Source organism: Poeciliopsis prolifica, unplaced genomic scaffold (assembly GCF_027474105.1).
Source record: "Poeciliopsis prolifica strain line A6 unplaced genomic scaffold, Auburn_PproV2 SCAFFOLD065, whole genome shotgun sequence".
Lineage (NCBI taxonomy): Eukaryota > Metazoa > Chordata > Actinopteri > Cyprinodontiformes > Poeciliidae > Poeciliopsis > Poeciliopsis prolifica.
This window is the reverse complement of record NW_026562440.1, coordinates 1,880,366-1,899,103: the sequence shown is the minus strand read 5'-3', so window position 1 is coordinate 1,899,103 and position 18,738 is coordinate 1,880,366. Positions and strand designations below refer to the sequence as shown.

The following is an 18,738-nucleotide window of genomic DNA, read 5'->3' as shown; positions in this document are numbered from 1 at the left end:
CAGCTCCTCACTTCCACAAGCACTTGAGGAACTAGCTCCTGCCCACCATCTTTCATAACACTCCAACCATGTATGCAAAACATTTCCTATTATGAAATTCTGCTTCTCTGTGATCAGCGCATTTATTCATTTCCTTAAACGAACCAAATTTTTCTTCCAAAATGTTCAGCAAAGCAAAACGGCACTGCGAAGTGTAACAAAGCTGTACCTTGACAATACAAAACACTACTTTACAGTTGTCATTTTTAGTAGACCAACACAAATTGATGCTTGACTGCAAGGTGACAGGAAAGTGACAATAGAATTAAAAATATTTGTGATTTAGCACAAATATATGGCATATAACACTGATCCTCACCTATTGACAAATAGTAGTACTGTGCAAGAAACAGTTCTATGTTCTGAGACTGGCTATGTTCTATCTTTGACAAATAGACTACATACAGTTTAATGACCAAAAGATGTGTAAAATTAGATTAAACATCTAGTTAAAATTTCAGGCAGGATAGATCATGGTGGCAGGGTGTGTGGAGGGTGAAGGAAGGGGGCAATTTGTGCTCAAATGTATTGCAAAAGTATATTTGTCTATTCAGCATTTTGGGTCAACTGACTTCGGCTGTTTTAACGCATCACAATTTCCTTTGCTGAGAATCTGCACAACTTCTTCTTATTACTGTTTTCATAGTGTACACTCTTACAGGCATTTCAAAAAATGCACTCGATTCTTCATGTCTAATTACTGATTTGCTTGTGAATAGTAGATTAATTTAGCTACCATGCAAATGATAGTAAATTAGTTTCACAAATACGCAATTGACAGCAATGAACGAGGGGGACATAATGATTGGCCCCCGCTGTAAAACTGATCAGATGATGATTTCTCTTCAAAATGATGAAAATTAAGAAAAAAGAACTGAAAGAGCATAGCCACTCACCTAAACTTGGTCATATTTGTCAGTTCAATAAACATAAAGATTCAAAGTAACTGCGACATTGACAAAAGTTCTGAAAAATGACAATTTATATGTTTCTGTTTTTATGTTTATATTTCTGCATCAGCATCCACAAGGTAGCTGGACATCGGTGTGAGAGAAGAAGATGCAGAAGGCATCTTCTTGTCAGGCAGAGTGAGACAGATGACTCACTGTGGCAACCCTCAAAGAGAAAAGCCGAATGAAAAAGAAGATTTCTGCATAAGCTTATGTTGTGGAAGTACAACAAAAGGTGGTATTTTGAGGACAAAGTGCCTTTACTGCAACCATTAACAATGCTAGTATGCCAAATAAATTCACGAGCAGCATCTCGAGAAAACTTTGTAATTATAATTAGGTGCAAAAATCCCTATTACAAGACTTATATCTCATTAAGGGAATATATAATCTCTTCTAAATCATAAAAGTTATAACTGCTAAAAACAAAATCACCTCTTGCTGCTAAATGTCTTTTAGAAGAAAGAGGGTGAAGAAGGAAAGTCTTAGTGAGCCCCTTTATGTCTTTTTAGCCAGTCGTAATAAAAAATATAATTTTAAAGTGAAAAATTTTGTTGTTGTGAGATGTACTCATCAAGATTTAAGGAAAAGAAAGATTCTGCAAAAGAAAGAGAACAGATTTTTGTGAAAAAGAATTTGGAATTTCTTAATGAAAGGTTGTGCTTCTTAATAAATATTCAGTAAATTTTGACTAATATTTCCAGTGTTATATTATGCCAAGTAAATAAAAGACAGAATAAGAAATATTTGCTACTTTGTAAATAGTGAAAGGTCATATTTTTAATATTATGAGCCATTAAAGCTGATTTTTCATTGGTGCTCGACTAAATTAGAAATTCACACGCACACGCTGATTATTTAGATCACCAATAAATATGCATAGGATAAGAAAACACACAAAGACTCTTAACTGCCTGAAAGACATCACAACAATATGAGACTTAATGAATCTATGTTTTTCACCCTTTGGTTAGTTTTCTCTGTCATTGACAAAAATACAGAAGAGTGACGCTTGGAAAGGAAAACAGGCTGAGCACATATTGATGTTCTAGTAAATCATTACAAACTCTGAGATACAAATCAGGCCCTGGTGGGAAATTACATTGCATCACGTCTCATGCAAAGAGGCACTCTGCCTGACAAACAGAGTGCTCACATTACAAACAGGATGACTGATGGTCAAGGAAGGTGAAAGGAAAGAATTTACAGGAAATGACTGAAACTGACTCTTTCAAGAGAAGATCAGAGACTATAGCCTCTGTAATTTGAGATCAAGAAAGGATTTATCAAGTTTTTGTGCTTTGTTTGTTTTCGGGACTTCCAATATTTTCATTCTGAACTTCCAGCACACATAACTGGGATTATTAATGTGAACAAGTAGTAACAGAAGCTGCTTTAGATTACTGACAACCAGGGCTGTTACCGACATATAGGTTTAGAATCTGTTGCGTGTTTTGCAGATTTTCTGATTATGTTCATTGTAGAACCTGAAAAAAAAAGCTAAACTGTCATGATCATGTCCAGTAACATAAAACAATTGTTTTTAACATTGTGTTTACATGCACTTAAGTTTAGCCCATTATTTATTTAGGCAGAATCCCCAAAGACAAAAACATGTTAGGAAAATTCATTTAATGAACACTTTAATTGTAATTATGATGATCCAAAACTATCTTGGAATCTGAAAGTAAAAAAAAAGAACATTTCATTTGCTCCATGGTTAACTTCATTAGGTTTACTCAGAGGAGAGCAGCAAACAGGGGATTTGGCTGCAGAGAAGTTCGGGCTTTATTGCCGTTATTTATAATCTTTTTTTTTTTTTCCTTTTTCCCAGGATCAGTTTTTACTTCCGGTTTTGTTTTACTCTTCAGGGCCATAAAGGAGCCACATACACATTTCTGACAAAGTAATACCAGATTGTAAATAACAACAAAAAAACTCCATTTGATTTACATTGATTAATGTATGTCATTACATTAATCACAAATAACTTCACAACTTAAAAGCAATTATACTCCTTCCATTTCACTCTTATGTGGAACTTTTGTTCAGTCCTAATACATTTAAATTAGTGCTTTTTTATCTTTCCATTTGACAATTTTGTGATGCAGTATATGTGGTGCTCTAGTAAAACAGCCACACTTAGGTTTTTCCATGGTGTGCTGATCTCTTACAACTGATTCATTTTATTATTGTTATTATTATTAGTTTACTATATTTTACAGTAGAGTAAAAACATCTTAAAATAGTAAAAGGAAAGCTAGTGTAAAAAATAAAATGCACTTGACAATAAAGCAATTATACTGTAATCTGCATTTATGCAAAATAAAATAATCCTCACAGTAAAATGTGATTGAGTACAATTCTTATGATCTTATTACAAGCAGAAACAAAAGCCCTAATTTAAAAAAAAGACAGCAAAACAGGAAGAGTAGCACAGTATTATATGTGATACAGTGAACCTGTAGATCACTATTAAAACAAAAAAATGCAAGGTCATTTCATGATGCAACAACAAAGGAGACATGTCAGCAAAATTGGGAATATTTTTGCATAAAATTTTGCCTGTAATGCTACATTTGAGTTGAGAAAATAATACAAGTGTTCATCCATGATGCTGAGATAATATCAAACCTGAACAGTTTAACAGGGATTGGAGAACAAGTGCAAACTTATGACTGAAAGATAAGAAAAGTTAAACTTGTATTTCATGACATATACAGCACAAATATGGAAGTCTGTCCACAGTGGAGTGCATGTTTGCTTTGACATTTGGCAGTGTAGAGACAAGGGGAAACCCAAGCTGTCGAAACAACTGGAGCACCTAATCCGAGGATTAAAATGATCCATACAGCCTTTGTTTGTCTTCATCTGCAACAAAATGCAGCCTAAATAGAATGGAAGAGTCCAAGAAATAGACCCAGATACTGCATGGGAAGGCCAAAATGTCCCAAATTTAAATCATCCCACGAGACCGACTGCATGCACAGGAAACAAATAAACATGAAATCTTTAAACAGCACTGTTTAACTAGATACAGGTAGCTACAAATTGTTTAATTCTGACATTTAGTAAAGCTTTTCAGCTTGTAAGAATTTTTTTTTTTTTTTTTAGCATTTGGTCATAACAGACACAGTCAGGCTCCCAGGCGAACTCCTGGTTTGTTTTAGGCTGCATTAAGTCCTCCCTTCATCCAACCAGCCTTCATCAGCAGCTGCTGACAGATACAGACTCTAGCAGAAAGTATGTACACAGATGCTTGCTCACTTAAATAAGGGTGTAAACAAAAACTGTCCTACAGTGAAGCACCTAAACATTTACCTCCATCCATTGCACTGACACTTTTAAAAGGCCACTGATGAAAATGCTGCTACGTGGTTCTCGAGTTAGCAGGAATGTGTGCTACAAGCATCGTTTGCTGACACGCCGTGTTAAGTAACAAAACCAAATCCAAATGGAGCCCAGGCAAAGTTAGTCCTCCATGATTTCATCTCTGTAGAGGCAGCGTTGGGCCCTTTTCAGATCTGGTGAATGGTTCAGCGAGGTGGCATTCACTATGGCTGAAGTTTGGCAAAACTCTGGAGTTGTCACGAGAAAGGAGGTGATGCAATGCAGGAAGTTATGCATGTGTAACGATGAGCTTGATCTATTTAGCACACTAAATCCTGGGGGGGAAAAAAAGAAAAAAAATCAAAAAATCTCAACATTATTTTCAGATAGCCATTGTTTAGCTAACATGTTTGTCTTGAAAAAAATAATAACAGCAAACAATTTCATAATTAAAGACCACTTTTCAAGTACAAAAGTTGTGTTGTGAAGTTGTGCATCTAAACATCTTTAGAGAGCATATAACATAAATATAAATGTAGTCAAAAATATAAATGAAATGTGAGACGAGCCCTTAACCTCGTGATTTGTTGAAATTTGTACTACTGCTTTTTCCTTTTCCCTCCTCTCCCACTAACAATAGAAGAAAAAGCTGATGCCTATGAAATGCCAACAGGTGATTCACCAGTTTAACCAGAAACTAAATTGGGGGCGGGGGCATGAGCTGCTGATCAAGCAATGTTGTGAAAGAGAGCATATACTAATTGAAGAAGTAGATTTCTCAGTACACTGAGTAATTTACAGTACACCACAGAGACAATGTATTTCATTATATATGAACATACATACACTCACTGTCTTACTCAGTTGAGAACTGAGTCCAAGGAATGCAAACACAGTGTTGTTCTCCTTCGACTGAAAGAAATCTTCGTAGTCCTGAGATGGAAGGACAAAATGTTATTTAGTGAAAGGTAAATAGATTTTTCTAAATGTTGACAGATGTTCGTTTGGTTCTCCGTAAGGATGACTTCCTCACGCATTTATTAAAATATAATTTACCCAGAAGCCACCACAGAGTAATGTTGGGTTACCTTAGCAAGCGACAGTGATGGCAGGCAGAGCTGATAATCCGCCCCATCCATGAAACTGGATTATGAGGGGATTACAGAGTTGCATGCGATCTTAGATGAGAACATATCCGAGTGCTCCATCTCAGTCACTAACATAGGTAACCATAAAGGGCAAACATCACTACATTTCAAAGAAAAAAAATCTGTGATATGGCAATGCAAAGACAGATGCAAACAGGAAACAGATTGAGGAAAGATACGTGAATCAGAATAAAGATGAATACGTGTGTGGCCTCTTATTGGCAACACATTTGTGAATGTGAAATAATCTCACCATTTGAATTAGTTTGTCTAAAGCATGTAAGCCAAAAGGACTCTTGATTTGAAGGGAAGAAACATGAGGGACAAGAAGACAACACAGTTCAAGCTCGGCAAAAAAGCAAAAAACAACAACAAAGAAATCTGTAGGGAAGCAAACACTTTTTATATAGAACCGTATATTTGTTCTGTAATTTTAACAGTGGAAATGTTAAAATCAATGGAAATAAATAAATAAGCCCGCGCAAAATTAGAAAGTTAAACATTTGATGTATGCCTTTTAAACTTACACAGAATTGCACAAACACACACCTGTGTCGTAGCTGTTTTTATACATAAATGCAGCAGTTAAAAACACATCAGTTCATAAAACGTTGAGAAACACATATTTTATCTTTTAAATCTGATTGTTATGTTTTGTGTTCAAATTCACTAAGTAATATTCAGGAGTAACACAACATATGGAATTGCTCTGCAAAAAGAGAAAAAGATATGTGGTTAAACTTCACCTCACAAAAACTTGAAAGTTTGAAGAACTGCTGATACTGTGGTGATTATCAAGATATAAAAACTGATATTTATCTTACACCACAGTAGCGATCCTCATTGAAGATCTGTGGAGGCAGTGGGTTGCCTTTCTCTGGTTTCTTTTCCTTGGGGATATTGCGGTACATCCAGAGCCTCTGCTCCTCCAGCATGGTAATGTCTACTTCCTGGAAGTTAATTCGATTTGCTTCCAGGAAACCCACAACTGCTTGCTGATGTTTCTTTACCTAGATGGGTCAAAAGAGGAAAGCTAAATGATTCGCTTTTAAAAGCACCTAAAATATAGACACAGAACTTCATAAAACCAGTACCGGAGCCATTACAAGAAACACAATACACTATTTTATAACCTCATAAACAACACACAAGAATGAAAGAAATTACAATTCTGCCTCTCAGCCCACTGAAAGTTTACCTCATGGCTCACACTTGGTAAGAAACACATGCTTGATGTCTACACTTGAAGCTCATTAACATCATACGGACTCAATTAAGAACTATTATTAATTTATGGAGAGGTATAGGTTTGGAATCTCAGACCAGAAATCCTTTAAGCTTGGCATGAATCTCTTCTTACTCCACACAGCAATTAGCTAAAGGCATGCAGTTTAGGATAGGATTTAAACATATTTGATTTTGTTAATATATCTGTTTCAGACATAACTGGATTGTACAGAATGATGTGTCTGACTGACAAACTTCAGTGAAACAGTGTTTTACAAGCCCCCTGAAACAACCGAAACAAACGCGACAGAGTAATGCTCAGAGGAGAAGAGACAGCTGGGATCTGGAGTGGATACAGCTGTTCTCTATGGGGCTGACCTCTGGGAGACTGTGCACCTCTCAGGATGCATGACAGCATTTGTTAACTTTGTGGGAAAGAAACATTCAAAGATATATTTAGAGGGAAAGAAACCTCCCACACTTGAAACATCCATCACACACAATATAGGCTCACAGGGCAATCACTGCAAACATGTTTTTTTTTTCTGGAATTGTCTTTTTTTTTCTCTTCACTTATGATTCTTTTAGTCATTTCCAGTATCTTGTCAAGCTTTTATTACACATTTTCCGTTAAGTCTAAAGTGATTCATTGTGTTCCAATTTGGATTTGGAGCTCTTGTTTTGGTCACCCAAAGACAATTTTCCATATTTCTACATATTACTACATATTAACGTAGAGCGGGCTCAATTAGCTCATTTACAGACCTGAATTAGACAGTCCATGATGAAAACCCTGAAAACGCCTGAGCTGAATTTGTTAAAGAAACTGAACTGCATTCCTCCCAAAAAAATCTCGACTCTGAAATGTTCATTTGTACCCAACACAGAATATTATTGTATTAATTAAAACAGCACATTGGGAGTGCTTAGTCTTGTTTGTTCAGGTTTTTTGTGCAGGAGCTGTAAGAAAAAATCTCATGTTTTAAATTCCTGATTAACTAAGGTTCCACGAAACAGAAGTTAAGGCATATTAACCTTATTCGATTCCAGAAAATTTTGAAAAAAAGACTTTTGTCCAAAGGGATGTGAGAAACTGATAGACTTCTGCCGAACATGGTTCTACAAGCTATTCAATCATAGAATATAGAGGCAAAATCCCTCTATATTCACTTAGATTTAGATTTTTTTAAAATTATCTTTCTATACCTAACATGGTTAAACTGGGGCGGGTGGGAGAGAAGTGTTTTCTTTTTACCAAGATAGTATATACTTTAAAGAACAAATGAAACTGTTTGAGAATACATTCATGCATAAAGCCTAACAAATTTTGAGACAAATATGCATGACTATATTTGTTGAAAATTAAATGACAAATCGGTACATTTGTGTGGCAGCATGCATCATAATGTATGTGGGAATTTACATGCTATTTTAGAATTGGTAAGAATCACAAAGGGGCTTTTGTTCTTGCTTAAAGACAATAAGGGATTGTTCTCTGTGGTCAGTTATAGACAGACTACAAATAATCTGTTATCTCTTAAACGTTCTTTGTCTGGTAGGAAAAAAACCCAAAACAAAACAAAACTGTGTTATATCTGGACCACTGGAGTCCATCTGGCCAAAGGTTAGAGCTTCATGGAGAACCAGTGTTAGAAGATCGCAGTGTTAAAATGATAGGTGAAATGTAGGACAGCTCTACTGAATGAATAAAGTGCTCCTGATTACTGTCAGCAATAGTATCAGTGGATGAATTAACCTTTTTTGTTTGGGATTATCGAATATATTGTAATATATACATAGACAACAGGATACAAACACAAAAATGACCACATACTGGTATAAAAATTCTTAGAGATTTTCCTTTTAAATCGACTAGCTAAGTGATTAAAGAAAAATTACATTTTATTCACTGACTGCTAAAAGAAAACTACCAATTAAAAACAGTGTCATGCCAAAAGGACTCATGCCTCTATTTATGTTCAAGTTTTCTAACCTAAAACAAAAAACAAATCCATGTATGTAATTTGGATTGAAGGCATACATTACAATTGTAGAACCAGCAGCTCAAGCTTACTTTGCTAAACTAGAGACTACATTTCTGCTCATCCTTCTCCAGCTTAGTAAGACTGGATCGAGAGTCTCTGTAAATGACAATTTTGAAATATTGCCAAATATTCTCAATTGGGCAACAAAAATTCATAATTCTTGGATCAAAGTAATTTCTTTGTAGCTTTGGGTATATGTTTATAAGTTCAGTATTGGTCTTTTGACACTAGAACAAATTTACAGACTGAGCAATTAATAGTTGTCCACTCAATGGATTCCCCATATAAACAATTTCTAGTTATTCGACCAGAATTTTTTGCATGTCCACGGAGCCTTCATTCATATCAATAAAATACATTTTTGATTGGACTCAACAGATCTTTGTAGTGAATAGAAGATGATGACCTAATTTGCATATGATCTATTCTCTGCTGATTATTTCCACCCTATTAATCTTCTTGTGTTAAACTGATTATGCTACTCTGGGGTCAAACTTAGACCCTTTTATAACCTATTTTCTCTGTGCTTGTATGTTTTTGGGTTTTTTTGCACTTTTGTATTTGTGTTTTCCAGATTTCCTGACTTTCTTTTACTGCCCTTCAAGAACAGTCTTCACTTTACACCAACTGATTGACCCATCCTCAGTGTTTCTTCTTTATTCATCAAATTAAATCAAAACCTTTCAGAACGAATAACACTCACATGAGCTCTGCCTTGCACTAGCTGACCCAAATGGTGGAGTTACTTGAGCGTACATGAAAATGTGTGAGACCAAAAAAGAAAAGAAAAAAACAGAGACTCTGAGCTTTGAATGTAAGTGTGATTAGATTCAAAATAACTCTTTTGTAAACATTCACAGATTGTAGAGGCCCTTTTTGAGGAGCTGAGCATGATAAAATAAATATATTACTCATCTGTGCCATTACCTAACTCTTTGAGCATTCATGTAGGAGAGCCATTTGATCATTTTTCTACTAACACTCATATCAGTTCTGCCCTATTTTAAAAAGATGTGTTGGTTGTTTGCCAAGTGGCTACAACACAAGAGCTACATTTGGTGCCCTGTTTGTGTACCATTGCAAAATCATTATGGTTTAGAAAATTTAAGGCACCCCATACCACTGAAATGCATCAAACTGTTTATTTTTTTTTTAATCTTTTCTCCAAGTTCAAATCCAAAATATAGAATGATTTACATTTTCAGCAAGATATTAGAAAGTACTGCGAGCTTGTGGTATTACGTATTAAAATGCATTTGTGCACCTTTAAAAGAAGATAATATAAGTCAGTTAAAGTGGTTAGATTTCATCCGAGATGGAGCAGCAGACACTGCTGGTGTCTAAAAGAATTACATGGGGAAATAAACGGGTTGAAAAGAACATTTCGTAGAAGGTCAGCATTAAAAAGCCTTTATGGATCAAAAGGTGGAGAACCAGACATAGGAATATGACTAATGCTGAAGATAAAAGGATTGATGAGAAAAAAGGGGATTTCACAATCTTGACCATGCTTACAACAAAGCAACACACCTTAATTCTCATTTTCTCTCTTAAATCTCGTGTGCACCTCTTTAGAAGTTCAATGTCTTTACTTTTTTGTTCCAAGTTCTTTTTTTTTTTTAAATCAGAAAGTATCCTGATTAAGAACAAGGATCAACTCCCAAATTTATGATTTAATTTATTAAGGGCAAAAAGAAGTATCAAAACATGACCATATGGGAGCATATGCTTTTGACGTCACACTTTAAATAAAGTAATGTTTTCCTTTTGTACTCCCTGATTTGGAGATGTAATTTTGTGCTAGTGTACAGACTTGTTTTAACTTTGAGATAAAAACAGCAAGTTGTGTTTAATTATTATTATTATTAGCCTACTGCTATACTATTGATATTTTTATTATTATTATTATTATATAAGAGATTATCTCACCTGTTAGAATAACGCTGTCTACTTTCACTACTTGGCCACCAATTGGCGCTCATTATCAGTTACATAATTCATCACATAGGTATCAACGAAACGTTTTAAGATTTGCAAAAGCCCTGTTTATTTAATCACCTGTCAGCAAGTTTCATCACGCATTTTGCAAACACTCACCGCGATAGAGCCACTTGAGGAAGCGACGTAAACCTTGATGACCATAATCCCAAATTATCGCCACCAGTCGACTAATGGTTTGTTGTCACCGAGCGACGTTTTTCTGTAACTTATACAATTTTATTCCGCTCGTAAAATGACAAATAAAACAACAAGTTGAAAACAGGCGAGGCGCAGTGTGCTTCAGCAGAGAAAGAACACGCTGCACCGATATTTAAACTGAGCCATGATAATAAAGCAGCCAGTGACGCTCTTTGAACACATGCAACGTAGAGCAAGCTGAACTTTACACTTCCGCCCCATCTTTCAAAACAAAATCCCGGAGCGAAAGGGCCACGTGGATGTCATGAGATGATATGTTTCTTTTTTTTAAAACTGGGAACACTTCATGTAGTTGCTGAAATGCTTGTGTGAAGTGATACAATGTATTTCCTCAAAAATATTAAACATTTTTTTTGAGAAGCTTAAATTTATTCTGAAAGCAAGCCGATGATTCCGGTTTGTTTTTGAGTATGTTAAGTAACTTAACCCAGTTTATCAGGTAAGGCAGAGGGGAAAGTTGTGTTCTCCAGGAAGGTTTCTGCTCTGTTTGAAATGTGATGCACTGCTTAATATGTTTACATCCATTGCCACAGAAATAACCAACCAAAAGTGGTCAATTGATCTACTAAATAAAATAAAAACCCACACACAAAATATTTAACAGGAGTACAAGCAACACAGTTGATCAAAACTTGATAAAAAAATGACATTTGATTTTATATTTATTTTAAAATAATACAAAGCCAAAATCAAAAGGACAACAAAGAGCGATATAAAACCAACCAATTTTTCCTCATTGACCCCTTACACTTCAGCATTTGACAGCAAATAACTCAGTAGCTACTGTTTCCTACGTCGTACTCAAAGTGCAACACAATCTGACAATTCGTTCTTTAAATACTATTTATCCAAAAAATATCTAATATCTGCTTACTCTATTTGTTCATGTAAATCTATATGTGTTTTTATGGTGAAAAACCAATATTTGCAGCTACAGAAGAGACAGTGCTTCCTACAGACATAGTATCCTTTGATAATAGTCAAACATGATGAAATTCTTAGTTTTTCTTTACCAGGTGTTTTGTTTATTAATTTCAAACACAAAATGAAAATGAATCTGAAGTCACATTTCCTTTGGTCGGGTTTGTTTTTCATACTGGTTTCTGATGAGAAACTAGAAACTGGACTCTTGTGTAGGGTATAAATCCCAGCCTGTATAAATCTATTTATGCAGGTCCTTCGCCTGGGGACCTGCATACATTCTCCCTGTGCATGTACGAGTTCTCTTCGTGTAGTCCAGCTTCCACCCACATTCTAAAAACAACTCCACGAACAACATTTAAAAAAAAGGGATTGAAGCGTTATTCCGTGGTCTGATTTTTCCATCAACTAAAACTTGTGAGAGCCACTCGGTGGAAGAACAACAGCGCCTCTCTGGTGACTAAAGGTATTGCAACAATTGCTGCGGTTGCCATGGCACAGCGTCAGCGGTTGCACTGAATCATGGGGATTGAAAGATAAAGGTTACGGTTTGGCGTTTATGCTGTCGCTGTGTTCACGCGGGTGATTAAAGGGAGATATATTTAAACGACCAGTCATTACAGTGTAGTTTCTGAGAAAGAGGACAGAGTATTTTTTTCGGTTTTAATAGCGGATAAGTCGGCTAAAGCTCGAAGTAGCTTGCTACTACTAGCTAACATTAGCGGTTTGAATCGACGATGAATCTGGTCCCAGTTATGAAGTTTGATCGGAGCGAAACAGTTGAGAAGTAGCTGAAATAAACGAGCAACATACAGGTGGGTACTACTAGCATCACAGCACTAAACGCAGCCCTCAGTTTTCACCTACCTGTTGAAAATAGGTGTATTTGTTTATGGCCACTACAAGGAGCAGCTCTGCCCCAACAAGCACTATTAGCTCTCTAAACAGGTTTACTAATGTTCTGTTGCCTATAATGTGTTATTTTTACTTTATGTAAATGTGTTTTATTTGATTTATTATGCCTTTCTTATTAGAAGGCCCTTTCAATTCCAGAGAAAAATTTGTTTAGTTACTATTACTTGGCATGGATTCTGTCAACAGTCCACCTGCTAATCACTCAAACTGCAATAATCCGATAATTTGGTGTCACAAAGAACTGTACAAAATTCCTGTTGTGTATAAGATGATGCCTTTCAATTTGTTTTGACAGAGCTCAGTTGGACCAACTTTTAACACAAAACACAAAACACAAAAAGGGAATAAAAAGACCGGCCAGTATAATGGTTGTTAAAAATGAAAAGAAGAGGCTAAAAACAGCAGAAATGGCCTGGATGTGACACATGGGGTGAGTGTAAAATCTCATTGTTACTAAAGAATATTGACTCCAGAGTGATTTCATATCTATTATATTGCATAGTGTATAAACATGGTTCATCATCAGAAAATCTGCTGGATAATATGGCCCGTGGTTCATGTTGTAAACATCTCCTCTATTTATGTTTGCATGTTGCCATAGATACGTCTATGTGCTTCTAAAGAACTGGAGGAGTGCATAACCTTTACATTTAATTAACAGTGATTAGTTTTCCTAGGCACACAGTATTAAGTGGTACATGTCAAGCAGTTATAAATGCAGAGAGCCATTTATCTTTGCAGAATCAATTTTGATCAATTTTTCTAAGGACCTCACAATATTCAGACAAAAATTCAATGGATTCTCTCTATAAAGTCTGAACTTTAATAAAGGCGATCTTATTTGCTTTTATTAAAGGCAAATGAAATATGTCACTTGAAATGTCAATATCTTTTGACACTTCCAGATATTGACACTTGAAGTGTAAATGTACGTACTTGAAATTTAAAAGTATGACAAATATTGCATTTAGTAGTGCTTTGGGGTTTGTGCTGGATAAAATGGCCTGTGGCTCATTAACCTAAATGAATCTAAATGAAAACAATGTTTACATTCATCAAGTATTTTGGTGTTGTCCCTTTTTTCTTGTTTATATAGCCTCGTTAGCAGAATTTTAAAATACACAGTTTGTACAGGTACACTTTATTCCACTTATTCTACAGTTATATAGTTTAAAATTTATTTTTCTATTTATTTATTCATTACTGCATATGTTTTTTTCTCTCTGTTTTTGTTTCTGCTTTAGAGCATTTCACCTAATATTCTTATTCATTTTTGTATCTATCGTTTTCCTTTATGGCCGCTTTGCTGTTGTTACACAATATTTTTTGCTATGGGATCAACAAAATGTTATTCTATTATATTTTATTTTATTCTCTAGTCTGAAATAAGATAGTAGTTGATGCTGGTCTCACTATTAAAAAAAATAGAGGGAAAATAGAAAATTGTTAGATTGTTTAACTACATTTGATATCAATAAAATAATGTGACTTAATGGCCTAAAATGTATCTATTTTTTAAGTCTACCTTGTTTTGTCTAAATTACTGCATGCAAGTGCTTCCAGAAATTAATATTTACCTCTTAATTAACTCACTGGGGAGATGGGGGTAGTAGAGTATTATTTGCTCCAAACATAGTGATGTTTATCCTTAAGCTTAATACAGTCTCATGGAAACTTTAATCTCATGTGTATTGTTGCTTAGTGACCAAGACACATAATACTGAAAACACCAGTGAAACCAGTTGGCCTGGCTGTGCTTATTATGAACTTTAGCTAAATGTAAGAGTGCATAATTTGGTATTGTAATACAAACATTAAGGTTAGTTTTCCACTGCTATTTTTAACAAAGATTGCTATAGTTAAAGTATTTCTAACAAAACTCTGTTTGCTTGTTTTTTTTTCTCTCTTACGATCCAGCACACATTATCAAACAGACAGCATGGAAGAATCAGAAAAAGTCCCTGAAGCGATTGTGGACAACCGGGTTCTAAGTCGCCAGTCCCGTCGAAGCACAAAGAAAGAGTCTCGAGCATCATCGGGGCAGAGGCACAGAAAGAACCATCAGGGAAAAATTCACAGAGAAGACTCGATGGTTGAAAGTGTCGACAGCAGGTCAAAAGCAACAACCTGCCGATCCGATCCGGATCGAGACCGGATTTCAGATGGAGAGGGTCGGAGAAGTGATGGGTCACTATATTCTGAGGACTATGAGAACGCTACACAGTCGGAACGCTCACTTTCCCCTTTCTCTCAGTCACTCACTCCATCTCCAGGGCCACGAAGAGGGTTCCAGGCAAAGCAGATTTCCAGAAGTCCACCCCACAAACTACGTACGTAAATAGTTATTTTTTCAATTTTGTATCTGTGTTAATTGTCAGATACAGTACATTGTAAAACTACTTTAACACCATCATATTTTAATTAAATTAAATTACACGTAGGTGGATTTGATTTACTAACTTGAGGACATTTATGTGCAGATTGGTTGCACTCACTTTTATGTAGAGGTTTCAGAGTAGAGGAGGCTGAATAAAAATACAACAAATGTTTCAGAGTTTTGATTATAAAAAAGATGTAAAAGTCTTCTTTTTTTTTTGTCCAATTTACAATAATGCACTACTTTTTGTTGGCCTATCAGACTTTAGCAAATCCATATAAAATTTGTTGAAGTCTGTGATTATAACATGAGAAAAAGGAAGAGTATGAAGACATTTGCAAGACTTAAGTAAATAACACATACCAATTTATTCATTTTCAACCACATGATGGCAGTATAACCCCACTTTAACATCTCAGTCTTCATCTAGAACAGAGCCAGTAATACCTTGTTTTGATTGTAAATTAATTATTGTATTTATAATAATGCTGTTATTCAAGCTCCATTTTGACATTTTTTAAATCTAAGTTCAAAGACGTTGCGTTTGTGAACAGCGTTAAATTTCATCCAATTAGTAGGCCTTTTATGTTGTCAACCATCTGTTTGTTTTTTTTGGCAGGTGGGGTTGGGCGCTGGAATGCATCCCGGCCACAGCGACCTGGAGGCCTTCCCATCACACAGCACCACCGCAAGGGAAATCGGCCTCAAAGCAAAGAGTCTACACCGCCTAAAGACCTGGATCTGGTGACCAAGCGGATGCTTTCAGCCCGCCTACTGAAGATCAATGAATTGCGCAATTCTCTTGCTGAACTAAAGCAGCAGAATGATGAACTGAAGAAGGAAAATAGAACTCTCAGACAGGTAAACTTGCTTTCTGTCAAAGTCAACAGGTTTTTTTTCTTAACTGAATCATTTTATTGTGTAACAAGACTTCTTGTGACAGTGTCAATAAGTAGTCATAAAGTTACATTTGCACGTTCATTTTTAAATTGTCGTCTTCTAACTTCAGCTTCAGGTGCGTCAGGAAAAAGCCCTGCAGCGCTACGACGACACAGAAAGCGAGATTTCCCAGCTCCTGGCGCGCCACTCCAATGAGGTCCATGTGCTACGGGAGCGACTGCGGCGCACACAAGAGAGGGAACGGACAGCTGAACGGCGATTAAAGGAGAGCGAGGAGCAGTTGCATCGGAGCCAAGCCACCGTCACGCGACTAAAGAAGCTGGTGGACCAGCAAGAATTGGGGACCAGAGATGAGCTAAGTCGTAGCTTTGAAGAAGAGAAAACTCGGGCCCAAGAGGCACAACGTAAAGTCAAGGTAAATTCATCCATGGTTATTTTTTGTTAGATTTCTATTACTATAGTAGTAGTGCAAATTAATTGCACATAATGTATTAATACATTCATGCCACTGTTCAAAGTTTGATTGTCATGTCACGTTGGTTCCTTTGTTTTCTTTTGGCGAGGTCGGTGTGTAAAGATTTTTTGTGTGTGTATTTCAAGGATTTGGAGCGTAGCATAGAGCTGAGCAACAACAGTTTTCAGAGGCAGCTTGCTGCAGAGAAGAAGAAGACTATTACTTCTCAAGAGGAGGTGAAGATTCTGCAGGAGGATCTGGACCGACTGACCAATAAACTCAAGGTACAGCATACAAGTATGCTTTATTCAGCTTTTTAAGCAGCTCTGGAGACTTTGAGCAAAGCTTTGTTGCATCTTGTACTCTGTGAGTTTTGTTTTTCTTTGATCAGGAAAAGGAAAGAGAGCTAGATGCTAAAAATATTTACTCCAACCGTTTGGTAAAACCGGCATTACGGAAAGATGGTGAAAGTAGTGCAAAGCGGAAACGTAAGTCATTGTTGCGTAAAAAGACAGATAAACAGATGTGTTTTATTAGAGATTTCCTTTTAAGTATGACCATTATTACATGTTTTTATCTTGTTTAGTCACAGCACTTTACAGCACCAAGGCAGTACAAACTGAATGCAAAATGTCAAGTGAGGAGTTCCCCTCTCCGCCCCCTGGCATCAATGACACCAATGAGTACAGCGGAGCGCCAGCTGGCGAATACCTGTCTTTGAAGGTGCCTTGTTCATCCTGCACTTTTCTGTCAGGGTTACTGTTTGAGTGCAGTTATTTGGTTAAATTCACATTTTTCATTCTGTTTCTGACATTATGTCATCCAGGATCTTGACAGGGTGAATAAACCGGCAGAGTCAGATAAGGTTTCTCAAAACAGCGTTGAACACAAGACGAGAGAAAAGCATGAGGAGAAATTGGTGAGAGAGCAGGAGATGCAGCGGAGAGAGGGACTCGACCAGGAACTGAATGTCCTCAAAGAGAAGCTGAGCAGACTAAAAAGTGGTAAAAAGCAACAAAACGGGAACAGGGACAGTCCACACATGTTGCTTTTATCTTTGCATAATCTATGTGAAATACGGAGTTATGGCTTTAATCTTAACCTGACACATTATATCTGCAGACATGAAGAAAGAACAGGAGGAGGATGAGGATAGCAAGAAGTTAAATTCCCTATTCAGCCAGAAAGAAGAAGACAACTACTGGAAGCGCGGCCACGTCCAGGAGGAGGTGGCGCGATGGAACAAAGACTCTATGTCCAGTCAGCAGGCGACAGAAGAAGCACGTCGAAAGAAAGAGCAGCTGTTGGCAAAGATGCGAGAAATAGATCGTCAAAACCAGGAAGCCCAGGACTCTGTGTTCAATGGGTCATCTGTTTCTGAATCCAGGAAAATTAATAACGTTGCTTCTCCACATCCACCTGAGGACAGAAACCGTAACTTTTCGGTTTTCAACCACTCTGAGTCAGAGGAGACAGGATCAATGCTGGCTGGAGACAGAGAACATGGAAAGAGGAGACAAAGTGCAGAGCATGGAGGTTTTACAGCTGGGAGGAGAGCATTGCGGCCCCATACCTCCAGTGATGACCTGGCATTCGGAAGGTACGCACCTTCGTTTGGACAATTAGCATCCCGGGCTTCCCCTGGCTTCCCTCCAGCTCCGCCTAGCGATGACAAAAACACTGCATTAGAAGCCATAGGACTTTTTAATGTTGGAATGATGGTAACGGAGAAGGAAACGAAAACAGAGAAAGATAAGAAATCAAGCCTCATGGAGCAGCTATTTGGTGCCCAGGCCATTCCTGCTGGTGACAGTTTCAGTGCTTCCAATAAAATGAAGGTACTTACTAGCCCACCAACAACCAACGGGGTTCGTTCAAGACAGGAAGGTTTCCATCGCTTCGGTTCGGGTTCCTTCACACCTCCACCGTCTTCCAGTATCATCGACAAGGCTTTAAACGTTGCAGACAGTAAACCTGCCATCCGTGCCATCCCCTCCTTTGATGACGACATAGAGGAACTAACTTTATGAATAAATATTTCAATGGTAGCCAGAGAGTGCATTCTTTAACCAGGATATAACTCAGGTTGAAATAATGGTGAAGGGGAGTTGTTTTTTTCTCGTTAAATGGTGCGCAAAACATTTGTTTTCAAATACAACATGTCAAATATATCGACACTGTATTGACTGCCGACAATGTCAATGCAAGGAGTCAATAATGAAATATAACAGAT

At 36.8% G+C, this 18,738-nt stretch overlaps 2 protein-coding genes across 3 annotated transcripts; one reads left to right on the top strand and one right to left on the bottom strand.

The window, feature by feature from the left end:
* Positions 1-2,764: 2,764 nt before the first annotated feature.
* sh3bgrl2 (SH3 domain binding glutamate-rich protein like 2) lies at positions 2,765-11,071 on the bottom strand. Of its 2 annotated transcripts, none has more exons than XM_055020135.1 (4): positions 10,837-11,071; positions 6,292-6,477; positions 5,166-5,252; positions 2,765-4,654 (listed from the first exon to the last, which is right to left on the bottom strand). In XM_055020135.1, the coding sequence occupies exons 1-4, from the start codon at positions 10,879-10,881 to the stop codon at positions 4,640-4,642; spliced, it is 333 nt and encodes a 110-aa protein (XP_054876110.1). In that variant the 5' UTR covers positions 10,882-11,071; the 3' UTR covers positions 2,765-4,639. The 2 variants fall into 2 exon arrangements, with proteins under 2 accessions (XP_054876110.1, XP_054876111.1); XM_055020136.1 differs by having other exon boundaries at positions 5,172-5,252.
* Positions 11,072-12,353: 1,282 nt separating this feature from the next.
* On the top strand, positions 12,354-18,553 carry lca5 (lebercilin LCA5). Its single transcript, XM_055020137.1, has 10 exons — positions 12,354-12,674; positions 13,070-13,204; positions 14,692-15,104; positions 15,771-16,012; positions 16,161-16,466; positions 16,652-16,789; positions 16,897-16,993; positions 17,092-17,228; positions 17,332-17,509; positions 17,628-18,553. The coding sequence occupies exons 2-10, from the start codon at positions 13,200-13,202 to the stop codon at positions 18,533-18,535; spliced, it is 2,424 nt and encodes an 807-aa protein (XP_054876112.1). The 5' UTR covers positions 12,354-12,674; positions 13,070-13,199; the 3' UTR covers positions 18,536-18,553.
* The last annotated feature ends 185 nt before the right edge of the window (positions 18,554-18,738 follow it).

Bases quoted from the DNA above. Each gene is read 5' to 3' on its own strand.
- lca5 (XM_055020137.1), top strand. The intron at 15,105-15,770 runs GTACGTAAATAG...TTTTTTTGGCAG, and splicing joins AAGTCCACCCCACAAACTAC to GTGGGGTTGGGCGCTGGAAT. The intron at 17,229-17,331 runs GTGCCTTGTTCA...TATGTCATCCAG, and splicing joins GCGAATACCTGTCTTTGAAG to GATCTTGACAGGGTGAATAA.
- sh3bgrl2 (XM_055020135.1), bottom strand. From the start codon at position 10,881: ATGGTCATCAAGGTTTACGTCGCTTCCTCAAGTGGCTCTATCGCG. The intron at 6,478-10,836 runs GTGAGTGTTTGC...TGACCCATCTAG, and splicing joins CCTCAAGTGGCTCTATCGCG to GTAAAGAAACATCAGCAAGC. The intron at 5,253-6,291 runs GTAAGATAAATA...CTTCCATCTCAG, and splicing joins ATGAGGATCGCTACTGTGGT to GACTACGAAGATTTCTTTCA.